This window comes from Anolis carolinensis, chromosome 3 (assembly GCF_035594765.1).
Source record: "Anolis carolinensis isolate JA03-04 chromosome 3, rAnoCar3.1.pri, whole genome shotgun sequence".
Classification (NCBI taxonomy): domain Eukaryota; kingdom Metazoa; phylum Chordata; class Lepidosauria; order Squamata; family Dactyloidae; genus Anolis; species Anolis carolinensis.
Window position 1 is genome coordinate 119592941 of NC_085843.1, and position 26709 is coordinate 119619649.

The 26709-nt window shown below is 39.0% G+C and overlaps 1 protein-coding gene across 1 annotated transcript in view; it reads left to right on the forward strand.

Annotated features, from left to right (window-relative positions):
- Window positions 1-26709, forward strand: part of tubgcp3 (tubulin gamma complex component 3) — a 68307-nt gene that overhangs the window by 33051 nt on the left and 8547 nt on the right. Inside the window, exons 7-17 of the mRNA XM_003218745.4 lie at window positions 1-119; window positions 1728-1853; window positions 9081-9149; window positions 10146-10278; window positions 12385-12551; window positions 14956-15066; window positions 15682-15790; window positions 16333-16522; window positions 18648-18783; window positions 20094-20162; window positions 25223-25358. Of these exons, the coding sequence (XP_003218793.1) occupies window positions 1-119; window positions 1728-1853; window positions 9081-9149; window positions 10146-10278; window positions 12385-12551; window positions 14956-15066; window positions 15682-15790; window positions 16333-16522; window positions 18648-18783; window positions 20094-20162; window positions 25223-25358 (1365 nt within the window). The remainder of the gene's footprint in view (window positions 120-1727; window positions 1854-9080; window positions 9150-10145; window positions 10279-12384; window positions 12552-14955; window positions 15067-15681; window positions 15791-16332; window positions 16523-18647; window positions 18784-20093; window positions 20163-25222; window positions 25359-26709) is intronic.

Consider the following 26709-nt stretch of genomic DNA (forward strand, 5'->3'; position numbering starts at 1 on the left):
GCTCTGTTGAAGTAACTGAAGCATACCTTGTGAGGGACATTTTATACGTCTTCCAGGGAATAGACGGAAAAACCATTAAAATGTCAAATTCAGAAAATTGTTACAAAGTTGATGGGAAGGTACTGTGCAGTGTTTTTTACAAGTAGGTTATATCGCTGGAAACATGCAGCTTCAATCTACTATCTTTCTGATTCTGGATTTAGTGAAGACTACATTTATAGTCTATACTATAGGCTATAATTTTATAGTCTCAGTTGTGTTCCTTTTGGAAATGCTTCCTGAAAATAATAACAGAAAGAAAAAGATCAGCATACACACAGACTCACACATCCTTGTATTTCATTATTTACGCAGTCACCATAGGTAAGAAGGAATTCCACCCAGATAAGTAAAAGGCAGACATAGGTATGATGTCTCATTTCATCCCTTCATTTTGAGCCTCCGTGGATTCAGTGATTGATTTCCTATATTCATCTTTCTTCTGTCTGTCCATAGTGTTTATGTAGCTAAAGGCACGTCCCTTCCTGTTTTCCCATCACAGAAACCAAGTGATCTAAAATTCAAGTATTTTAATTCATAAACTGCCTTCAGTGTTTGTTCTGGGGAAAAGGTGAAAATGATGTACTGACCCATCTGTCCTCTGCTAGTGTTGGTATAAGGTTCCCCCACTGTCAAAAGAGGTGGTACACCAATGTTTATTTATTTATTTATTTACAACATTTAGACCCTGCCCTTCTCACCTGAGGGCACTCAGGGTGGCTTACAGAAATTGGCACAATTTAATACCCAAAGAATACAATCATTAAAGCAAAACAATACATATAGATCTGTTAATAACATTGCTAAAATACATTATAAAAACTTTAAAAACACACACACACATATATAATTAATTCCATTCGTCCAAGAACCTCATGCTTCATCCTTAAATCAGGCCATGCCAACTTTGTCGTTTACTTATTAAAAGCTTGGGCACACAACCATGTTTTAGTTTACTAACCTTTTCTGCCTTATATATGAGCTTGCTATAGCGGGAGGTTTTCAGATTTAGGCATATGCAACTGAACTAGGGGAAGCAGACTTCCCCATCCTCTTCCTCTCACCTTGAATTCTTACACAGAGGCTTAGAGGATCCTGCTAAATAAGATAAATTGTGTTGGAATTGCACTGAATACATTGAATAACCAACACTTTACCAGGTCATATGAGAAAATTGGATTATGGTTCAGTTTACTTATTGGGGTTTATATGCTATATAGGAAATCACTGAGTTACAAACGATTCATAGTTAGGAGTGAGACAACAGGAAGTGAGAGAAATCTACCCCTTAGAAGGGAAATTCACTCCTGAAAGAGTTATCACGGGGAAAAGGTGTCTCAACTGAAGCTTTTTTTTTTAAAACCAATCTTTGTTTCCACATTAAGCCAATTTTTTTCAAAATCCAATTCTCACAGGGACAGAAAGTAAGGTGAAATCTTCTGAACAGGGGCATAGATAGCAGAACAAATACCTACACACACACACACACACACACACACACACACACACACACACACATGCACACATATGGCTAGAGTTACACTTTAAAAAGTACCTGTTCCAACTAACAAACAAATTCACCTTAAGAACAAACCTTCAGAACCTATCTTATTCATAACTTGCGGGCTGTCTGTAGTTTTTAGTCCAAGTGTTACACATTGTTCAGCATTTTTCTTGTTATACTTCAGGTGACCCCCTCCAAGTCTCTTAGAGATACTACAAGCCGACTTGCCGAATTAGGATGGCTGCATAATAAAATAAGAAAGTACACAGACCAGAGGAGCATGGATCGTGCGTTTGGGCTGGTGGGTCAGGTATGTGAGCAAAATCCAGATGTCTTTGAGATTGTTTTGCTTGATTCTGTTACTGGTAGGCTATTTTCCTTAATACAAGATAGGAAATTTGTTGTTTTAACTACAGGAGAGGTCAGCATACTCATTCTGGTTAAATTTGCTAAACTATGTCTTTCTCTTCGTGGTAACTGGGAGCAATACGTTTAAAAATATAGAGAAAATGCCATTCATAACATGGTATAGTATGACTGGGCAGATATATGTGTTACTATGTCTGGTAAAACTTCAACTTCGGTTTATAGTATTGTGTGATTAGGAGTGTCTTCTTCATGGTCTCTGTGAATTACACAAATGGGTTACCTGCACATGTGCAGAGCACCACTTGGAACCTTCTAGAGCTCTACTGAAGCATTTTGGCGATAACCCCACTCACTTTCCATGTCCATATATGTTTGGGATCCACCAAATTCCCAGTTTCTTTTCCTCTGCTGTAGAAGCAGCACCTAGAAACTTCTTTTCATTGCATTCTTACTTCTGTTTATGATCTTTGGACACAGTTTGTTGACCTTTCTCCATTCTTCTGTTACCTCCAGCGGTGATCTGTTTGATTAGTGTCTGTCTGGCTTTCCAATCTTGGCGTACTCTTTGGTAATGGCTTTTTTTGGATGTTATGGCCTCCACCACTTTTCTTCAAGAAATGTTTGAAGAGTACAGGGAAAGATCCCAGAGAAAGATGACTGTGCCAAATGTCTCGTCTGCCTGGACAAAGCACACGAGCCGCCATTGTCAATCCTTCACTCCTCAAGCCTGGAAGAAAAGGAAGCCTTTCCTCTAAGTACTAATCTGCAAGCATGCCTTGAGTGTTTCTGAACCATCATTGAACATGGAGCTGACAAATGTCTGCTCTGTTAACCATCTCAAAACCACCAGTTCTACCCCAGTTCTTCTCCTGTCAAAGGATAAATACCTCACGTTTGGTTGCAGCCTGACCTCTTGACCGTCCATGAGGAATGGGTTCACCATCCAAACCTTGAATCCCTACAGCTGAGCACCTGTATGATATCACCCTGGCCATGCTGTCAGAATCCGTGTGATGATATTATAGGCCACCCACAAGTCTTAGACTAAAAGGCTTTACATTTACAAGTGGAAGAAATTTACTGACTTTCTCGGTTGCACTGATGTCTCTCCACAGTTATTTTCTATATCTCATGTTTTGGACTTCTGTGGATATAAGTACTTCCATCCATCAGTAATTTGTCTTGTTCTGAAATGGAGCTTTAAATGGGTCCTTCCCAGCTTTTGAGAAAGCCCCTTGAATCCATGGTTTCCTGTGATCTGTCTGCTTTCTTGGAAGACTGTCTTTCTTGTCACCAGCACGTATGCCAGACAGGAAAGGGAACTGTGTGCCCTCAGGGGCTGATCAGCCATATTTACATTTCCATTTTTTTCAGAGCCATGCTTCGATCTGACATCTCTTTCCCAATGTTATGTCTGCTTTTCATCTCAATTAGGATATAATGCTTCTGTCCTTGTCCCAGAACCCTACATCTGATCTAAAGAGGAAGCTTCATTGCCTTGATGTCAGTAGGGCTTTAGCCTTCTATGTGCACCACACATTAGTCCACAGGAAATCCCCCAGAATTTTCTTGCACTAATCATCCAAAAAATCGGTTCTTACTTCTTTCAACCCAGAGACTGTTCAAATGGTTTGCCTGCACCATTTGCCTGACCTATATGCTGGATGGCAAGCAGCTTCCTCAGAAGATTGGATGCCACTCCATGTGGTTGTATCTGTTGTCTTCTTAGAAGGTGTCCATGATGTATGCAATGCGGCCACATGGTTCAGATTACTGGCTGTTCATAAGTTTCCAGTCCTAATTCAAAGTGCAGGTTATTACCTATAAAGCCCTAAATGGTTTGGGTTCTGCCTACCTTTGTGACCGCTTTCCCCCCTATGAATTGGCACTGGCTTTAAGATCTTTAAGGGAGGCCTTTCTCTCACTCCCGCCACTGTCTCAAGCATGGATGGTGGGGATTAGAGAGAGGGCCTTCTCGGTGCCCCCCCCCCTCCCCCGGCTCTGGAACTCTATCCCCAGGGAGATTAGGCTAGCACCCATTCTAGCTGTTTCTGTAGGGAAGTAAAATGTGGATATTCCAGTGTGCATTTGCAAATGATTAGGCCCTATCTATAATTGCCAGATACTATTCACTGCCAGACTGAACTCAGCACTTTACTCCAGCCCTGGCCCTACAATCTATTTTTGCACAAGCCCATACCTAGTTCCTCCCTCTTGACATGCCCACTATAGTCCTGATTTTGGTTTTTGAGATTGGTTTTGATTTTAATGATGTTTTAATATTTTACTATTTTTGGTTGCTTGATTGGCTAATGTTATATGTTTATAGGGTTGGTATATGTTTATTGTGTTTTAAATGTGTTTTTATTTGGCTGATTCCGTTTTTATTGGACTTGGTCCCGCTTGTAAGCCGCCCAGAGTCCCTTCAGGGAGACGGTGGCGGGATACAAAAATAAAGTAGTTGTTATATTGTTATTGTTGTTGTTATTATTATTATTGTTATTATTATTATTAGATTTGCCACATGTAAGCTGCCAAGATTCCCCTTCGATAGCAGAGAAAAATAGGGTGTAAATAGGGTAAATAAAATAAATAAATAAATGATTTTTGGTCTCACATTTTAGACTGGACTCATGGTCTCAGAGGGACTCTACTTTTTGGGGGGCTGTTTTGTGTTCATGTGTGGCACAACACCCACCTCCTATGGATAGTAACTTGTTAGTCTTCCATTTGTGTGATTCACAGAGATCAAAAAGAAGGACAGGTTACTTCCATGTAACTTTAATCTTTTGGGTGATCACCTATGATTTCACACAACCTGCCCTTCCTTCCCTCTTTGTGTCCTGCATTTCTTACCATTCTTTGGCTGCTGCTTTTGGCTGCCATGGAACTGGAAATTTGGTGAGACCTATCCATATATAGAGCATATAGAGTAGGAGTGATTACCCCCAGATTATTTCAGTAAAGCTCTAGAAAGGCTCTCAAGTGTTACCCTGCTCAGTGTAGAATAACCGTTTTTCATGATTTTATGAATGAACACTCGAGGAACCACGGTTATAGGTAAGCAATCTGTCCATTTTTTGCCCCACCTCCACCTGATACTGATATTACTTTTTACTAGACTAAAGTTCTTTTTGTATGTTATGTTTGTGGAAGAACTTCCACCTGGTGGTATGGAAGTCAGACTGTTGCTTGTGAAGTGTACCTTTGTATAAGACAACACAAGATAGAGGTATGGTTGCCCTATTGTCATGTTGGCGAACTTCCCATAGATTATTGGTTAGCCTTCGTTCGAACATAAGATTGGACTAGATTGATGTTTTGTTTGATCCAAGATGAATTATGTATCAACTCTACCCCTCTGATACCTGCAGGGGAAATTTAAACTTCTTCAGACATCCATATTTCATCATAGATAGGCTAGAAAAATAGTTTGATAAAAATTAGATTTAAAAACAGAAAATAACCTGTGTATGATGAGACACTCATTCCTTGATCTCCTTTATTTCATCCCCCATAATGATAGCCTCCCTGAGTCCCCATGGGAAGATGGGGTGGGATGTAAATAAAGTATGTTGTTGCATAAATGGCTTAATAACTAAAACCAACTAACAAACACAAAAAATTGTTTTATCAAACTATTCTGTGTACTCACATAATGCTAATTGGAAAAGTGATGTGTCTACTTTACAGTGTGGGTTTGCAACTTAGAGTTTTAAAATTCTTTACTATTACCCAATGAGGTGTTCTCTTTGAATCTCGTTTTCTTTATGCTGGTTGTGGGTGGCAGATGTTCTGGACAGTTTTGAATGCAGTGTGCTGAGACTAGTTCAGGAGTGCAGAAAGGAGAAATAATAAGTGGCTTGTACCTTGGCTTTCCTTTGCTTCTATGGTAACGTGTGAAGTGAGACTCGTGGCTGATCTTGCAGCAATACAGCAGAGAGAAGGAGAAATGTCAAGGAGAGCTATTTCGGGTCTCTGTTTCCACATCTTTGTAATACCTCTTCTCCTTATCCAACCCCAACCCCCCAATCTTCTAAACATTGTACTTTGGCAGTGGGTTTAAATCAGGAAATTTCAATTGTGTTTTCTGATTATTTGGATGTTGTGACTTTGTGATGCAGCTGTCAAACTATAGTGGTTTTATGTTTAATGAACATAAAGCTATTGCTTAAATTCAGCCAGCATTTTGTTTTTGATGACTTTGTGTCATTTTATTTTGTTTATGAATTAAATACAAGTTTATTATTTACTGTATGTCTTTAATGCATAAGTCTGGATTTCACTCATACAAATGGCAAATGTTATCCTAAATCTTCAATTCTTTTATTTCCTAGAGACAATCCAAGTTGTGTTCAATGGGTGTTTACTAGGCGTAGGCCCAAATCGGTTTTGACGAAAATGATTTTTAGTTTTTGATGGGCCATTTTATATAATCTCCGAAAGTAGAATGGGGAGGAGGGAGCTGAAAAGCCCAAAAAAACCCAGATTAATAGATACTGTACAGATTTTATTGGAGAGGACAACAACAACAACAACAAAACTTTATTTGTATACCACCCTATCTCCCTGAAGGGACTCAGGGCAGTTTCCAACATGTAAGGAAAACATTCAGTTGCCGGAAAGAAACCATACAGATGAAACAGACACATTCAACAATATAACACAACATAATTACCTCGTTAAAACACACTAAAAGTAAAAATAAAATATTTTAAAAACCCATCTCATTGTAGCTCCATCAGTAAAAGGTTCAACAAACAAATGGCCAGGATTATAAGATGAGTGTGGCCAGCTATAAAAGGGCTGGGTCAGGGATAGTGCAACAATGTATCATAGGGCCGGGGAAGTGGATAAAGTGCAGGACAGCATGCTATCTGGATTAACTAGGGACTAATCATCCCTGTGAAAGGACAGTGGGAGCTTGCCTAATCTCCCTGGGGAGGATGTTCCAGAGATGGGGGTGGGAGACACACCGAGAAGGCCCTCTCTTGTCGCCACCAACTGCGCTTATGAGGGTGGTGGAAGTGAGATCCCCGGCAGATCTTAGAACCCATTCCGGTTCATAGGGGGAGATGCGATCTTGAAGATATGTAGGATCCGAATCATTTAGGGCTTTGTAGGTTAAAACCTGCACCTTGAATTGGGACTGGAAACTTACTGGCAGCCAGAGGAGCTGCTTTAATAGGGGCGTTGTATGTTCCCTGTAATTAGCTCCAGTTAGAAGCCTAGCTGCCGACCTTTGTACTAGTTGCAGTTTCCAAGCCGTCTTCAAAGGAAGCCCCACATAGAGTGCAATGCAATAATCCAATCTGGACGTCATCCACGCATGGGCCACTGTGGCCAAGTCAGACTTCTCGAGGTACGGTCGCAGCTGGCGCACAAGTTTTAACTGTGCAGAGGCCCTCCCAGCCACCGCCAACACTTGGGCATCAAGCGTCAGTGCTGAGTCCAGGAGGACCCTTGTAAAGAAGTATGATGACAGGGATGGAATCTTTTTGGATCCCACCGCTGCCACCCAATTGCGAAGGATTCAACTTCTACCTCTATGTATCCCACTTTCCAATGTTGTCGCTGCCACCACCTTTGAAAGATGCTTAGCTCAAATAATAAGCAACATTTGAAGAAACAGTAACTTGTTTATTTATGGCACAAAGCTTAATAGTCGCAAGAATGTTATATCTTGAGGTGAGCGATGTTACTTCTGTACAGTAAGTGTTGCAAGATTTCTCAATAGTTTCACTGAGCTTAGTATGGTATCAGCTTTATATGACTTGTTTCTTTCAGTTAGGAATACTGTTCCTCTTGAACTTAGTTGATCTATACCCGATCAAACTTGGACTGGGGAGTTTAACTGGTCAACCCTAGTCTTCCTTGACTTAGGGATGTAGCCTCAGCTCTTTAGTTATCCCTACTAAGAGCTCAGCAACTTTAATTTTAGCCCTTCTCCGCTAAAACTCTCTAGCTGCTCAACTTCCTCCCACAATCTCTTCTCTCGATCTCACTCCTTTTCCACTGAACAGAACCAACTGCTCTGGTCAACCGACAAACTCCAACTGCCCAATTCCAACTGCTAAATTTGAATTCTAAGGCTTCCACCAGCAAGGTGAAGCCACGCCCCTTTTCCTGGCCATGCCTTAGAGGCTCCCAACTTCTGTATAAGAATAGCTGAAATATATAACCTTAAACAGTCAACCTAAACATAGCAATCATGAATAAAACACAATGATCATGACATCTTTACAACCCTAAACTGTGGACCTGAGTTCTCAAGGGGAGTATAACCCTGTCAAGCACAGGTTGCCACCCAATACCCTGATCAACCTCACAACTGACCAGGAGGACCTCTGTCTTCCTGGATAGAGTTAAGTCTGCAATAACCCTGAGCCAGGAATCTGCTGTGTCTTTTCTCCCTCCCCTACCTGGCAGCAGCAGCAGTGTCCATTGCTCTTTAGAGTTTCCTAGGCTTTTCCTCCAGAGAGGGCCCTGCTCAGAACTCGCTTTCCCAGCAGTACTTTCATGGGGCGGGCATTGAATAGTCTTTGTGTACCTCTTGGAGCATGTTGGGAATTGAAGATTCTCTCTGTGTGTGTGTTTCTCAGCCAATAAAAAGCTTGGTGATGTCCATGATCTGATTGGCTGAGAATGGACACAGCTGACAACTTCAATTCCCAGAACCCTTTCTTGCGGTTTCTTATTTTTAGAAACGTTATGATCAAAATTTAAAATAATTCTAAAAAATCAGGAGATTGGCGAATTGTTTTGAAACTTGGCAGGCCTGCGGTTGTGAATGGGGTCTAAAACTGAGGTAGGTTTCATGCAGCTAGGCCTTAAAACGACAGAGGATTGAGCCTTTAAAATTTCCCATTGTAGCCTATGGGCTGAATCTTTGCTGAATGAAAACGGCATCACCCCTCCCCTTTCAAGTAACTTCCTGGTAAACAAAATGAGAGATCAGCTGACAACGGGATGTCTTTTGGCCGAATTGCACAACCTGAAGCCTAACCTGCAAATCGGATTGCTTTTGTCAGCTTGTCGAATGTCAAAACCTGGCCTGCTGTGAGGTTGCTCGAAGACTTGAAATCAGTTGCTTGTCTACAAGCTATGCCTTCTGGAATATTGCTGGTGTATATGAACTACATTGACTCCTGTTGTTTTCATTTTACAGAGTTTTTGTGCTGCCTTAAATCAGGAACTCAAAGAATACTACAGGTTATTGTCTGTTTTACATTCACAGGTAAATACATATTTCTTTTTCTTTCATGATTCCACTAAGTTAATAAAATATGCCCTCAAACCTCATAGTCCCCCCATTTGTGGTAATAATCAGAATTAGCATTTGTTGCCCATCTACCCTGTCAGGCTGTAGGCAGGGCCTCTTGTGGTTTTTTAAATCAATAGTCCAAAATGTTCACAAATGCCCCCAAAGTGCTGTGGAAGGCTTTTTGGCCACATTTTTGCCAGCTTGGGACAATTTAGTCCTAGGAGCAAGCTTTTCTGAAACAGGAAGTAAACAAGAAGTGAATACTACTAACTTCCTGTTGTTGAAAAAAAGCCTCTTCTGGCCCTAATTGATCAAGGCAAGTACAACAAGCATGAAAAAGTCTCAAGATTTTTTAAAAGAGTGGACAGCTTAGGAAGTGCAGCTCCACAAGTTATCCTAGATTGCTAGCACAACCCTTAGCTTTCCACAGTTTTCCATGCCAACATCCAAGTATACACCATAAATTATTCATATTCTTACACATGGATAGGCAGGCTAAGGGGACGCCTGTGTGCTAGTACAATTTATGTGCAAGCCTCCTATGTAATCTGTTTAACAGACAAGAGGTGTGTATGGGAACAACTTGAAAATTATTTTGCTTTTACAGAAACACTGTTAAAACAATTTTGTTGTGAAATGCATAAGCATTATATATAGTCATTTCTTTACAGTGTTTCTCTTACATACCATTTCATGTATTTCTTTTAAAAATAAAGCACTTGGAACTACTCTTTTTTATCTGTATGCTTTCTGGAATTTCAGAATAATACTGCTCTAAAATTTATGCTAAACTTACTAGGCATTTATATATTTATAATGCTCATATTAGAGGAAAATATGGAGAGTTTCATTTTTGACTAAAGATGCTTTTCTCTACCTGCTTTCCTAGATGTTCCTATAGTTCATTGGAATATCTACATAGGTCTGAATATGATTACCCTGAATTTTGTGTTGCTTCTTTCTTCTTAGTTGCAAGTAGAAGATGATCAAGGTGTAAATTTGGGGATTGAAAGCAGTTTAACACTTCGGCGTCTCTTAGTTTGGACGTATGACCCCAAGATAAGATTGAAGATGCTTGCAGCACTTGTTGATCATTGTCAAGGTTTGACAGCAGAATATTTACAGCTACAACTGGGATGAAAATGTATGCTAAGATGGTACTGATACTATAGGAATTGCTCACTACGTTATTAGACAAACACTAAGCGATAGGGTGTTGGAGTAGGGACATCTGAACTGGATGAAACTAAGGACGTTTGCCCTCAGATGTACAGTATGACCCACATATCTACAGGGATATGTTTTTGGATTTCATTTAGTTTTGTGAAATTGTGAATAATATCAAACTTTATTGAGATGAAGAACTTTCCGCCCAAGAATACCTCAAAGTCATTATTCAGGGCCTAGAAAATGCTTAGGTAAAGGTAAAGGTTTCCCCTGACGTTAAGTCCAGTCGTGCCCGACTCTGGGGGTTGGTGCTCATCGCTATTTCTAAGTCAAAGAGCCGGCATTGTCCATAGACACCTCCAAGGTCATGTGGCTGGCATGACTGCATGGAGTGCTGTTACCTTCCCACCGGAGCAGTACCTATTAATCTACTCACATTTGCATGTTTTCAAACTGCTAGGTTGGCAGGAGCTGGAGCTAACAGCAGGCGCTCATTCCACTCCCGGGATTTGAACCTGGGACCTTTTGGTCCACAAGTTCAGCAGCTCAGCGCCTTAACACACTGTGCCACCAGGGCCCCCAGAAAATGCTTAAACATGACATTTTTTGTTGGAGAAAAGAAATCAGGGATATAGATTCTGTAGATATGGATTTTTCTTACTGTATTGCCAGTGGCTTCCAAGAAATCTGATGTACCTTTTAAACATCCTTTTTGTCTTTGTAGCTGGAAATGTTGTTGTTTGTGTGCAAGTCCTTTCTGATGTTAAAGAGAACCTGTCTTCAATCTGAGATTACCCTGTTAAATTATACCTGTTTGTCTGTATTACTGATTGACAGGTATTTCAGTTTTTGGTTAAAGTTGTAAAGATGGATGTTTGAGGAATGAACGTTACAGTGTTCTTGATTCCTTAATTGTGGTTTAATAGATTGACAGTAGGTTTTGGGTCTGGCTGTTGACTGCCTTTCACCTGTTGGTCTTAATGACAGCAACCTGTCTATAATGTCTGCTGATGTGAGAAGTGAGACATTGGTTTTTTGGAGACCTGGAGTGGCTTCCTTCCACAACATAGAATCAAGGCCAAAATGGGCTGAGGTGTTACTTAATCCTAGTCTTTATATGATTGGAAATGAATGTGCTTAGGTTTTGAGATCTATATTAATAGCTTTTGTCCAGTAAGTTCAGTGTTTACTACTTTGGTTTGGCAAAAAACTAGTTCTGGTCGTAGAGATATCACTAGGGTCTTGTGATCATAATTAAAGTTTTAGGAATGCAGCATCACTGCATGTTAAATGTATGCCATTATTCGAGTAACAGCTGCTTTGGGATGAATTGCGGCTTGTGAGGAGGGAAAGGAGAGGGAAAGGTTGCCACATTTGCAGTTGCAACCCAAAAAAAAAATAAAAATCCGAGCTCAATTTGTAAAGTTCACAGTGGAGGCTAGAAATGGAAATGGAAACAGTGGGATAATACAAATTGGATTTTGTTATTGTTATCTTGCCCCAGTGGCGCAGTGTGTTAAAGCACTGAGTTGCTGAACTTGCAGACTGAAAGGTTGTAGGTTCGAATCTGGGAAGCGGAGTGAGTGTCCCCTGTTAGTTCCAGCTTCTGCCAACCTAGCAGTTCGAAAACATGCAAATGTGAGTAGATTAATAGGTACCGCTCCGGCGGGAAGGTAACGTTGCTCCATGCAGTCATGCCAGCCACATAACCTTGGAGGTATCTATGGACAACGCAGTCTCTTCGGCTTAGAAATGGCGATGAGCACCAACCCCCAGAGTCGGGCACGACTGGACTTAATGTCAGGGGAAACCTTTACCTTTACCTACCTTGCCTACAGGGATTGTCACTGCTACTGTAATTTGAAAGAGCTAGTTTGTAGAATAAGTTTTAATACTTATATTGTAAAGTGTATACTGTACTTTTAAAAGTTGTATATTATTTGATGTCATGGCCTATGCCTAGTACAATAAACAATTCATTCATTCAACTAGGAGAGGGAGAATATATGATGAAATTCTTCTTTGTATGCTGTTTCTCCAGGAAGAAAAGGTGGTGAACTTGCTTCCGCTGTTCATGCCTACAGTAAATCAGGTGACCCCTATGGGAGATCGCTGGTGCAGCATATTCTTGGTCTAGTGTCACATCCGATATTGAATTTTCTTTATCGTTGGATTTATGATGGTGAACTGGAGGACACATACCATGAAGTGAGTGTTATAAACTGTTTGTTTCCACTTTCTTTTTGCTACTTCATCCAATAGAGCCTCTTTTTCCCAAACATCTCTGGAACATTTATTAGTAAAATAAACTTCTATAAAGTGTCTATACATTCCATAGGGTGGGCATCCCAAGAACCCTGTGTGGTAGTGAGTATATTCCAGCAAATATGATACTTACAATAGACCTGTCATATTGTCATTTTGTGGGGGAAAGGGGTTAATTACATTAGGGCAAATTAAAATGTGTTATTCCCTTTCAAACTGCAATAGTTCTCTTTTGGGATACTGATTACGTTTGTAAACAGGTTCTTAATTTTTTTCTAAGAAAATCGCCCTTTTTATTTGTTGTTTGGAAGGGAGGCCTTGGCATTTGTTCATCAGTTAAATTGTACCATCATTTCCCATTTCTCCTGAGGTTGTTTCTGCATTGGCTATCCTTTTTTTAAAAAACCTCTCAAAAAACCTTGAATGAATAAAGTGAATCGATAAAATAATTGTATTGCAATTATGTTTTGACCTTGATTACCTTCACCCTTCCCAGGATCTCTTTTTCATAGGATTAATTATAAAATGCTCTTCTCATTCTTTGTGTTTTCTAGTAGATGTTTTCTAAACACATTAATTGCATTTTGCTTTGCCCTCTTTACCAAATGAGGGCTTTTTATAACTCCCAAAGATGAATGGATTGTCTGATGGATTTTAAAATTATATTTTCATATTAATATTGTACTCTAATAATGGCTGTATGCCAATTCCTAAGGGGAATTGCTTTAATAAATTTCAGAGATTAATGCTTAAATGTGTATATTATATCTACACATTTAGACTGGATAACACTTTAAAGAAAAAAGATAATGTTGCACTCCTGTGTGATTGCCATGTTTTTAAAATGTACACTTAGGCCCCTTCTACACTACCATATAAAATCCAGATTTTCTGCTTTGAACTGGATTAAATCCAGTTCAAAGCAGATAATATGGGTCATATGGTAGTGTAGAAGAGGGCTCAATTTTAAAGTCTGCTCAGATAAAGATAGCTTGTCATGTTTCCTGATGCCACTGTTTTTATCCCATACATGCTCTGACTTCTAAATAAAACAGTATCGGAATTGGGAGATATCACATTTATTTAAAATATGGATAATACATCACCCAAATCCTACTTTCAAACAATGTTAGGTTCATGGGATCAGGGTGATTCTAATTGAGAAACATTCATTGCAAATTTGGTAAAGAAAGGCCTAGAAGGAAGGATCATGGAACTGGCTCCTGATCTCACTAGCTCCAGACTAAGCCAAATTCATTATATTTCAGTGAGTCTAATCTAACCAAATCTGTTTCAACCCACTGTGTATAGATGCTTAAAGTGGGAATGTTGTTTGAAGAGGCCTGCTTCTTTACTCTTGAAAATAATTTAATAGTTTTTTAAAGGAACATTATTGATTATTTGAGACAGTCTCAAAAACATTATTGTCCATCCATTTAGAATTAGTAACTTAAACTTTTAAAACTGAGTTTATAGAATTTATGGTAAATGTACAGTGTTCCCTCGCTACTTTGCGGTTCACTTTTTGCGGATTCGCTGTTTTGCGGGGTTTTTTTATGAACACTAAAATAATAATATAAATAATAAAATAATATTATAAATCCCTCTTTCTACTTCCTTCCTAAGGAGAAGGAAGTAAGGAGAAGCCGAAAGGAGATAAAAAGAGGCTGAAGCAGCTTTGTTTTCGCCTCAAGCGTGCATGTACGTGCTTGAGAGGTGAAGAGGGGACAGAGATGCTACTTGCCAGTGAGATTGTAAACAACACAAATATAGTGTCCCTACTTTGCGGATTTTCACTTGTTGCTAGTAGTCCTGGAACGTAACCCCCGCGATAAGTGAGAGAACATTGTAATTGTCTTACCATAGGAGAAATGTAATGTTTATAGTTTTCACAGTGAGATATATTCAAAGAATTCACACATTTCTAGAGAGAGTCTTTTGTCAAATCATTTTGTGATATGACACTGGGATGAGCAGGGTAGACTCATTGCTTTCCTTAATAGGGTCAAGACCTCTGGTAGTCCAAAACCAAAAAAATATGGGTGGCTTTTCCAAATGGGGGGGTGGGGTGGGGCCTGAACATCAACATAAAAAGTAAGTCAGATGTGAAATCTGGGAGCGAACCCAAATGGTGTGTTTTATGTTAAAGTCTTGTGTGCCTTTAAGTGATTTCTATCTTACGATGAACCTGAGGTTCTGTCGGGGTTTCTAAGCAACATTTATTCAGAGGAGGTTTACGAGGTATAACGTATTGTTTAATATACTTTTTATTTGTCAGAATGTATGATTAAATGTGCATGATGTATATCCTTCTTTTTTAAAAATAAGTATTTTGCATTTTCCTCAGTTTTTTGTAGCTTCTGATCCTACAGTGAAAACAGATCGGTTGTGGCATGACAAATATACATTGCGAAAATCTATGATTCCTTCTTTTATTACAATGGATCACTCAAGAAAGGTATGGAGGAAAATGGCCTTTTCATATTATCGTAAATTTGACTTTTACAGTGATGTATATAATTGACATACAGGTTTACATAGTATTCTCAGTTATGTAGACTAAATTCAACACAAGCTTGGCTTTTGGCTTGTATAGTCATGTTGTAAAGACAAAGCACAGGGATGTTTTTTAAAAACCACACACAAATATCCCTTTCCTTGTAATAAATGACTAGTTGATCCTTGCAATTTATGAGGACTGAAACTCACCATTAAATTGAGCTTGATGTTCCATGTGCTGCATCTGCTATGGAGAGCCATCATACCCATGTTAAATTATATGAGTTTCTAGCCTGTCAGTCAGTCTTATTTTATCATTCGTGGTACAGAATATTTCAAATGAGTGGTTTAGTATGGAAGAAGTATATGATAGTTCATCTAGATATGAAGCTAGTTTAACATCTGTCTGGGGTATGCTACAGGAAGCAGTATTAATCACCTGCAAGTGCTTTTTTATTTTGATTTGTAGGATATGTCAGTAGTAAATGATACCTACTTGCTTATTTTTTTCTACTTTCTACTTCTAAATTCTTTTCTGTGATAACTTCTGAAAATGCCTTACATTTATGTTTAGGTTCTGCTAATAGGGAAATCCATAAACTTCTTGCATCAGGTTTGTCATGACCAAAGTCCATCATCAAAGATGATAACTGTGGCCAAATCTGCAGACTCTCCAAAGGATGGTATGAAGTTAGAATAAGATTAATGTAGTAGTGTGTAGCACAAAAAGTTTCATGTAATACAATATTTTTGTTATATAGAGTGGGTGCAGCTATATCCAGGGCCAAAGTTGTTTACAAATCTACCCTAAATCTTCAAGAGAGATTGTCTAGATTTGTTTTATAGTTGATTCCAACTTATGGTGATCCTATTTTAGAGATTTCTTGTCACCAGTTATTCAGAAGAAATTTGTCATTGAATATTTATTGAGACGGTTCAAGAATATGAAATTGTTACTAAAGCCTATATGTTGCCAAAATATTTTGTTTAAGAGGATGATATTTAGATTAGAAAATCTGCATATAAGTCACATTGGTATCCTCTTCACTTCCTTACCAAGCAATGATTACATTACTTGAAAGTGCTGAATTGATTTTATAGAGCTCAGATTGAGTGTTGAATCATGATAATTTTAGTGTTTTTGCATTTCGGAACAATATTGAAGAACACACATTTCTAGTCTTGGTAAATTTTTTGTTTTTTGTTTTTGTTTTATTTATAACAGCTGTTGAAATGTTCACAGATTTGGAAAATGCATTTCAGGGAAAAATAGATGCTGCATATTTTGAGACCAGCAAATACTTGCTTGATGTTCTCAATAAAAAGTACAATCTACTAGAGCACATGCAAGCCATGAGGCGCTACTTACTTCTTGGTCAAGGAGATTTTATTAGGCATTTAATGGACTTGCTTAAGTAAGTATACTGATTTTAATCTTATTTATTATTACTGGAACTGAAGCTTGAGACCCGTGTTCAGCTTTCCATCCAACTATGATGTGCTGATTTGTAATACAGATTTAACTATATTGTTGGCACATTTGGTATTATGTTATGCTGTCACTGATTTCAGGCTGGATTAACTGCTCTGGTCAGTAGGCCAGGCTGTGGTGCAGCTGGTTAGTAGCCAGCTGCAATAAATCACTACTGACCGAGAGGTCATGAGTTCGAAACCAGCCCAGGTCAGATTGAGTGCCCGACCATTAAATAGGCTAGCTCATTGTTTACCTAAGCAACCCGAAAGACAGTTGCATCTGTCAAGTAGGAAAATTTAGAGACCGCTTATGCACGGAGGCTAATTTAACTAATTTACGACACCTTAAAACCGTCCAGCAGCGTGTGTGCAGAAGAATGAGGAAGTACACCACCAAGGACCCGATGTCACAGTGGATGATGAAGCAGCATCTCCCCCTGTGGCTGGAATTGAGCATACCCTCATGAAGCCAGAAGCTGGAAATGTTAAATAGCCTCTGTGTCTCTGTCTGTATGTTGTTTGTCTAATGGCATTGAAGGTTTGCCATGTATATGTACATTGTGATCCGCCCTGAGTCCCCTTCGGGGTGAGAAGGGTGAAATATAAATACTGTAAATAAATAAATTGGTGTAAAGGGGTGTATTGGGGCTTTGGAGGCCTCACCCCTGGTTTAAACAGTGTCTTTCAGTCACATAGGTAGTCTCTTATCATTGTTATACCCTTGCTCTAAAACAATAATTGGTGGCAGTATGGAAGTGCTTTCTCTATGTTGCCCTAAATCAGCCAGGTTCATTCATGCAGATTTGTAGTTTTGGGCATAGTACTGCTCATTTCACCACCACTTTTTGATTTGTGGGCCCCTGGACATTATGCAGTTATAATGCTCTGTTTCCATTTTAACTGCTATGATAATGTGTGGGAACCTTGTTTTTGCAGTTAATGGATTAAGAATTCTCAGACAAAGGACTTATTGTAAATGCCTCATCAAACTACTGCAAATATTTTAGGGTTTCTTAGGATGTGGCTGTGATTTTTAAAGTGGAATCATTGTTATAATTGTAGCCTATTAAAAAGCATATTGTTGACGACTAATGGAGATTCAGCCCCCCTTACCAATTATCCCTTATTCCAATTCTGCTTTTACCTGAAAAATATAAGCCCTTTTTCCTGGTTACTCTTTTCCATCCAGTAACTGGGTTTAGACGTGGAATAAAAACAGTCTATGAGTCTTACTAGTCTAAGTGAAGAGCCAATAAAATTGTGAAGACAGAACTGCGTATGCAGTGAAAGCTGTTTTCAGTAAGTTTCAACAAAGTTTATTTTTAAGTATGATTTAGCATGGATGTTACCAAAGATTTAAGAAGCCAACTATGTTGAATAGTTTCTATCATGAACCAGCCTTTAGCAAATTACTCTATCTGTCCGAGGAGTTAGGAAACTGTACCTTCTTTTTGGTTCTGTTTCTGTATACTCAATTTGGATTTCCCAAAACTCCTTCAGTTTGGACTAGTCACCACTGTTGCCTCAGAATTGCTATATTCTATTGATTAAAGTCATTTCTTGGACCAGAGACATAAGTTGAACATCCCTTATTCAGACCTTCAAAATCTCCAGAATTGTCCACAGTAACAATTTTGCTTTCTGTTAGGTGGATGTACATACACTTTGTTAAAAATATTGTGTACAAAATTACTTTCATGCTATGTGTATAAGGTGTGTATGAAACATAAATGAATTTCCTGTTTGCACTTGGCCATGTCTCCAAGATATCTCAGTATGTATGTCTATGCAAATACAGATATTCTAAAATACGAAAAAAGGTTCCCTTCACGTAACAACTTCAAAATATAATATGCAACATATTAATAGTTTATGATTCAGAAAGATTTAATAGATGGTTGAAATATAATATTTTGATCTATTGTGCTTGCAGCTGAACAAACACTAGACAGTTTTATGTAGTTGTTGTAAACCAATTCAGGATTTGTTAATAGGAAATGACACATAAATATTGTAAATCTTTAATTGATATAAATACAATTATTTATTTTATATTTGTCATTTCAGGCCAGAGCTTGCAAAGCCAGCAACCACTTTATATCAGCATAATTTGACAGGAATCCTTGAACTAGCTGTCAGGGCAACAAATGCACAGTTTGATAATCCTGAGATCCTCAAACGCTTGGACGTCAGACTTTTGGAGGTTGTTCTGAGCTTTTTTGGTGTACCTTATGGGAATGTTTGTTTTAATTTTTTAAAGTAGCTAATATTGGCTTCAAGGTCAGCATTCAAAAACAGTATCAGCTTTCATATTGAGCTGGATTGGCTTACCTATCATTAAAATATAACAAGATACAAAACCCACAGAAGAGCAAATATCTTTATTGGACACAAAATATTTTGTGCAGTCTTTCAAAGTGCCACTGGCTTCTTCATCAGCAAAAATATACTTTAAAAATCATGTAGGAGAAGTAGAGTGATGATGTTAGAGGGTACAGGGTTATGTTTTGCTTCAGGTGTTGTTTAGGTTTTGGAAAGATCTCAATGCAGGTAGAGTCCGCTATCCTTCTTGTCCATGTAGGGACTGAGATAAACGACATTTAACTCCTTGGGCAGAATTACAATAATTTCTTTTGGGACCCAAAAAAAATGGCCTGGTGTCCGTCCCAAATTCTTTTGAGACAGCCACAGGCCCATTAAGCAGAGAATATTTAATTTCTCAAGAAATCTAAATCCCTCTTTTGTGGATTTTGAATTTTGAATCCCCAGTAGACAGCTGCATATGTTATTTGTGTGGTGATAAAAAATAAAAACTGAAAATCTGAAAAGGGTTACATATTAGTCCTCTTGATTGCCAGTGGACTAAAGGTAGTGTTGAGAGTCATGCAGCCCACAGTGCCCCCATCTTCCCAGAGAATTGTGCCTCCCCACAATCTTTGCTTCTAGAGGTATGATTGTCCTCTAAATTAAGTTACCAGAGGCCCTGGATCTTCTTTAATTCATCCCCAAGTTTTTGAAAACACAGATTATTTCAGGTTTTGTTAGAGCGGCTAGTGTCCAGGGGTAGGGGAAGATGGACTCCCACAGCCTCCGTGAACAAAGCTCCACTGAATTTATTTTGGGGTGGAGTGGGGGTGAGGAGGGTGGCAACATGTAATACAGTTTAACCAAATATTTAATAAGTTTCAGCTTCCTTAGTTCATGTACCCCCTTCCCTGTGTTTCACAACATAGATATTGACTGTCCCTGGCCAGAAATAGTGTTTCCACAATATCTCCTATACTCTGTGTTAATAAGCTTTGTGCATCACTTAGTTTAAGAGTTGGGTTCTATGACCAATAAGAAAGCATATGGGTTGATTAAACAACATTTCAGCAAGATCATTGTTAATTCCTACATGTTAATTCCTTGTATATTACAGCTACCTATTGAGAAATAAGTAAATAACAATATATACAAATTAGTCTTGTTGTAATTATTAGTCTTGTTGTAATTATTTATGTATATTTAAAGGTGTCTCCTGGTGATACGGGTTGGGATGTTTTCAGCTTAGACTATCATGTTGATGGGCCAATTGCAACGGTAAGGACATTTATTTCAGTTTGTCAATTCAAGGGTTTGTCAACCCTTCTGCCACTTAGTCTGCTAAATACTTTGCTATTAAAATAGCCTTTGTGCTTTTGTAAGTGCACTGTTAAAGAGACTGCTTTTATATCTTGGATGCATGCATTTTATAAAGAGTACAGCAAGAATTTCAAACTTCCTAAATTATTAATAAGTATTAAGATTTTCATTGTTTGAGATAAATAATTCATTTGTACTGTCAAAGATTTTAGAAAGTGCTTAATAAATGGATTTTCATTTTTATCCATTATTCTGAAACTGTAGCAACTCATTTGGGATAATTTGCAAGAACTGTAAGATGTATTTTAGGAGAACCTATTTGTTCTCCTTCAATAAAATCTGATGTGTAGTATTCATTAAAGCATGAGAAAATAGTGGCATCATTGTTCAAAATGCTTTTGCTATATAAAGAATAGCAATTCTTTTTGAACAAGATGTCAGAAGTGAGAATTTGACTCAGGGCATTGCCATGTATGGTTTAATGAAAGGAGGGTAAAATCATTGCCTTTTAATTTGTCAATCTACTTCCCATGTTTCCAACCACTTCTAGTAAGTTGTAAGTGGGTTTAGTGATGTATAGCAGATTTCTTTAATCTCTGTTGAGTATTCTTGACCATTTCGTGCTGGCTTTTGTTAAAATAGAGCATTGCTGACATGAGTTGTGTGTAATATCATTTCCTTTAATAAACATTAATCAACAGAGTGTACACAGGAATATAAATGTAAGGTAAAAGCTAAAAAATATGAACTGATGTTGCCCTTGCAGTTGAATTATGGACAAGCAATGCCTGCATTCAGGATGGACAAGCATATTGCCTGTGTTCTCACTGAGTTGCCCCCCTTGGCCTCAGTTCTCTGTGTAGCATAATAATAGAAATAATAATTTGTTAACTGCTTCTCCTCATGGCACGAGGCAAGGTACAACATGGTTAAATCAGATCTGTTGTGTTTCTAGCTGAAAACTGCATCAAAGATATGACCTACTGAGAGCATAGTTCCAGAAACCAATTAGGATATGTTTGTCATGGGAACCATGAATTCCACAGTTGCACTTTACAAACTGTATGTTGAAGTCACCCAGAAGCAAAAGTCTGGGTGACACCACAACACTTCTGAGACCAGTTCCATGAGTTCGCCCAGGGTGTCTTGTTAGACAGCAGACAGCAGGGTACCATAATGCAATGTGCATCTTTTTGGACTAAATTACATTGCTACAATTGAGGTGCATATTAGATTTGATGGTGCATTGGAATCGCACACATTAACCCATCTGAGCTGTTGGACAAGAGATCCTGGGTTGAGATGAAGGAGGGAAAGGCAACAGTGGCCGGCAAAAGGCTAGTGGGAAGGCTTGATGGATGGGTTTGGTTTCCCACCCGCCTTTTCACTGTTACCGCTGCCTCACATTACATTAGACAGCAAATTCTTTTTTCGCAATGCACATTTTCAAAATTGAGGTTCACATTACATTTGATGGCGCGTTGTACTTGAGTAAATATATTTATTTATTTATTTCTCACATTTATATCCCGCCCTTCTCACCTGAAGGGACTCAGGGTGGCTTACAGTAATGGCAGCAATTCGATGCCCATACAAAATCAATATCAAACAATGCCCTCCCCATTGAAGTCAGGCAGGCTTCCTCCCTCCTATCTTTCCATAGGAAAGTCAAAACTTGGTTGTGGGGCCAAGCTTTCGAATAACAATTAGCATCCTAGAGATATATATATATATACATACATACATACTATACATATATATAGTATATCTGCATTTTATTGAAATCTTAAAAATAAAGTTCATTTAGGTATCAATCTGGATGTTGGCGAATTTTTCTTGTTCGAAACCTGTACATTTAATTCGGAGGTCCTCAAACTACAGCCCATGGGCTAAATGCAGCCTGCCAAGGTCATTTACCTGGCCCCACCCTAAACTTTAGACTGGCTACTGCCTCGTCATTTGCATTCATCACTGTTTGGGCTCACTCCCACTGCTGCCGTTTGTGCTCGCCATCTGACACCACCATTTGTGCCCGCCCCCTGCTACTGTCATTTTCATCCATCCCTAGCTCCTGTTGCTGCCATTTGTGCTCCCGCTCTTGCAGCAGAGATAGTGATGTCATGAAAGGCTGGACTGGAAGGGCTTGGTGCAGATATCCACAGACAGCTCACTGTAATGTAGCCCAAGACATCATTTGGGAATGTTCAGGGCCAAAAAGAAGAATGCAAACAGAAAACAGTTCTTCAAAGCTCTAAACCACTCCACACAGAAAACTTTTTTGTCACGTCCATGACACAAAGAGGGAGCCATAGTGAGCATGCAGGGTATGGAATACAAGGACCCTGCCAAAATGTCTGCTGGGAGAAATGAAGGAAGAAAGCAAGGAAAAATGAGGAAAGGGGGAGAGAGGAAGGGAGTAAGAAAGAGAAGGGCAAAGAGAGAGGAGGGATGAAGAAGGAGGAAGGGAGGGAGGGAGGAAGGAAGGAAAGTAGGAAAAAGACAGGGAAGGAAGGAGGGACGGAGAAAAGGAAAAAAAGAAACGTAGCTAGGAAACAGAGAACAAAGGAATTCAGAATACGCGGCATAGTGATTTGAGCCTACTGGGTGACTTTAGGCAAGTCACGCTCTCTCAGAGGATGACAAAGCAAATCTCCTTTGAATAAATCTTGACAAGAAAACTCTGTGAGAAGGTTGTCTTCGGGTTATCCTAAGTCTGAAATGACTTGAAGGCACACAACAACAACAAATTTTTATCAGGCCTCACAGCAGTCTGAGGAACCGTTAACTGGCCCTCTGCTTAAAAGGTTTGAGGACCCCTGATCTAAATGAACTTTATTTTTAAGATATCAATAAAATGCAAAACATTTGATTGGAGTGATCGGAGTGCATAAGAGCTAGTACTAATAAAGATCAAGTCATTGGAGGTGTCCCTGTTCCTTGGTGCTGTATAGTTCCTGGCCTTAAACAAGGAGGCAAATGGAAAGGAAAAAAGTGGCTGAGTTGATTGGCACATGGGACAAGGGCAGTAGCACTTTGATTTTGGAACTCCCTTCCAATGGAAATCACACTTCTCCATCTCTAGCCCCCGGTGGTGCAATGGGTTAAACCCTTGTGCTGGCAGGACTGCTGACTTGAAGGTTGGGTTGCTGACCTGAATGTTGCCAGTTCAAATCTGGGGAGAGCGTGGATGACCTCCCTCTGTTACCTCCAGTTCCCCATGCGGGGACATGAGAGAAGCCTCCCATAAGGATGGTAAAACATCCGAACATCTGCGCATCCCCTGGGCATCGTTTTTGCAGACGGCCAGTTCTCTCACACCAGAAGTGATTTGCAGTTTCTCAAGTTGCTCCTGACATACACACACACACACACACACACACACACACACACATTTCTAGAAAGATTTTGACAGATGGCTACGTCTGAGTTGTTTCACATCAAGCTTTGGCCTTTAGTTTTAGGGTTTTTTTTGTTTTAAGCACATAAGGATTTGCTTTTTAACATTTTTTTACTCTGCTTTTTGGGTGACTTTGAGAACTCTAAAAGATAATAACAAAAGTACTTTTAATCATAAATTTAGGAAATCAGTATATTTTCCTTTCTTAGCATGGTAGTCAAGTTAAATACTGAATGTGTGCTTATTTTTAGTATACACTTTCTCTTCAGCTTAATGAGTTTTCAGTAAAATGCAGCTTTTGTTCACTTTATTGATGAAATGGTGACATTAATGGGGTGGCGGGAGGATGGAGTTCAGTTTAAGATGCTTTAAAGCATTACATTTGAGCTTTATCCTGACAGCTGCATTTCACCCATGTGCCACATTATAATAGCTTTTCTAATGAGTAAACTCTAGTTGAGGTTAGGCTTTGAAACCTGTGATTGTTTTTCCTAGTAAGGTAGTATCAGAAGGGGGATTTCATATTTTATTTAAAACAGCATATGTTTTAATCTTCTCTTCTACCCCCTCCTCACAACTCCCACAGTAGTATCACTGTTCATGAGTTGCAGCAGTAACAGAATTTATCATCTCCATGCACTTAACGTCTGTAGTAAAATTCTGTACATATAGATCTCTAAATGTGTAGTTGCAACTTGGCTGATTTCATGTAAATAGGTCAAAATTTAGGGCAGAGGTAGGAATGAAAACAAAATGGAACCTGGAATCTTCCCAAGCGAGGTTGGATTTTGCACACTCTACAGTTTCTATCCCTGGTTTAGGCCCTACAGTCATTCTTCCACTTTTGTGGGTTTCATACTCGTAATTTTTATTATTCACAAGTTAGAAATGCCACCCCGGCATGCCTGCTGTAGGTTTGTTTCTCCTGGCACCTCCCTTCTTTTGCCCAGGTGAAATAGAAACTTGTGGCATGTAGGAAGGGAAGGAGCCAGCCCCACATGCCACTTGACTTACCCTTCAGTTCTAGTTTATCTTTCTCTTGTGTTCTGTGAATGTCGGTTTCTCATGGGCAAAAGAAGGGTGGCACACAGGAAGAGGAGAATGAATAAGATCTGCTGGGTAAGTGATATCCTCTTTCTCGGGTTTGCTGAGTATTTCTGTTCTGCTTGGTGTCCCTTCTTTTCCTGGATGAACAGACGCTTGCGGTATCCAGGAAAGGAATAAGTGAAGTGGCATGGGCCCATGGCAGGTAGCCTTCCCCAGGGATCACAGTGATGGTGTCTAACTTTCCCCTTCTCCCAGAATCATAGGATTTAGTTGTAAGGAACTGAATTTAGAACTATTGGGAGATGAACAAGAGAGGTCCTGAGCATCTATCATGATCCCGACAACTGGTACTTTCCCTTGTGTTTTGACATTCTGTTAAGCTTAATGTTCATGTTAAGCTAGTTCAACTCCTGCTATGAAAAATCTCTTAACTGAAAACTCCTTGAGTCCAAGGGTTTCATTGACTAGCCGAATGGTAATTGACCTATGTAATATAGACACTTGAAGCCATGCCAGTAGCAGTACCTAAAGGAAATGTTGTTATGTTAAATCTGTATGTTGATCTTATGTATAGGTGTTTACAAGAGAGTGCATGAGCCATTACCTGAGAGTGTTCAACTTTCTGTGGAGGGCAAAACGAATGGAATATATCCTGACAGATATTTGGAAAGGACATATGTGCAATGCAAAGCTTCTCAAAAATATGCCAGGTAAGTGAGTACTCCCAAGACGTAATTACATTTAATGTGGCTTCCAGCCCATATCTGTATAGCTTATTTTCTATGCTGGAGTTAGAGCTAGTGTTTTGTGGTTCTTGAGTAAATCACAATGCTTTTAAATGTTGATTTGGTAGTAAATCCTATTATGTTCAGTGACGCTTATTCTTTGCTAGTTGTGTCTTTTGGAATTGTAGCTCAGGTTGAAAAGTTCCCAGTTAGAATTGCCCCTTGACAATGAAAAGCTTAAATGGCCTTGAGAAAGCCTTGTATCACATGTCAGGACCCTTTCCTCTCTTTTTAAATTGGGAATAAATGGGAAAGGTAATACCTGCTTGTATGATAGGGAAATACACTGGACACTTAAAGCATGCTAGAGAATCGTAAATATGGTGATGGTAACAATAATTCTGATAATTCTGTTGCTGTTCTCAGTGATGCACATCATTCCTTCTCTGCTAGTAAAATCTTTTAGATGTCTGAAACTCACTGATAGGTGAATTTCAGCTCAGTGGCAAGACAAGAATTTGAGAAGTGACTTTTCCCCCCTTCCTGAAATTTTATTAAAAAATTCTGATGAGGATACTTCTTTCAGTGTAGAGGAGTTATATAATGAACATAGTTTGGATCAGAGAAAATTTTGAAACAGCCTTGAGGGGGCAATAGAGCATTACATTTGTTATTGACCAGTACATTTTCTAAGTGGTGAATCTCATGTGTATAGCTGGGATGCATAAAGCTAGTGTTTGGCAAAATACAGTGCATCAAGCAGTATTTGGAACACAGTTCTTGGAACACAAATACCTTATCCCTGGATTAGACAAGCCCCTCCAATCTCTATGGAAAGTGTAGTGCAATTTTGTCAGTTATGGAGGTGAGACTGGTCTGTGGTAGGACTTTCTTTCAAATAGAAAGTACTTCCAGCCCACTAATTTTGGGTGGGGGTGGGCTGTGTGTGACAACGATTTGAGGGTGTTGAGCTGCTATTTATCAGGATTTTGGCTGTTTAAGCCACTGGACTATAAGATCTGTAATCGTGCCTCAATGCAATGTAAATTTAAATTTTAGCACTTTACTTGAAGCAATTGGTTTAATGTTTACAAAGCTCAGTTGGTACTAGACTTTTGATATTTTTGATATGCTTGATATGTTTTAATCATTTGAAATACTATTAAATTGATACGTATGTTTTTACAGTTTTATAATATTTTTACTGACATTGTTGTCTGAATCTGGTATGCCGTAGTTTGTAAGCCATCCTGAGTCCCCCTTCGGGAGAAGGATAAGTATAGTAAATAAATAAATAAATATTTGAAAAATATTGTCTCATGCGTTGTAGTAAGGT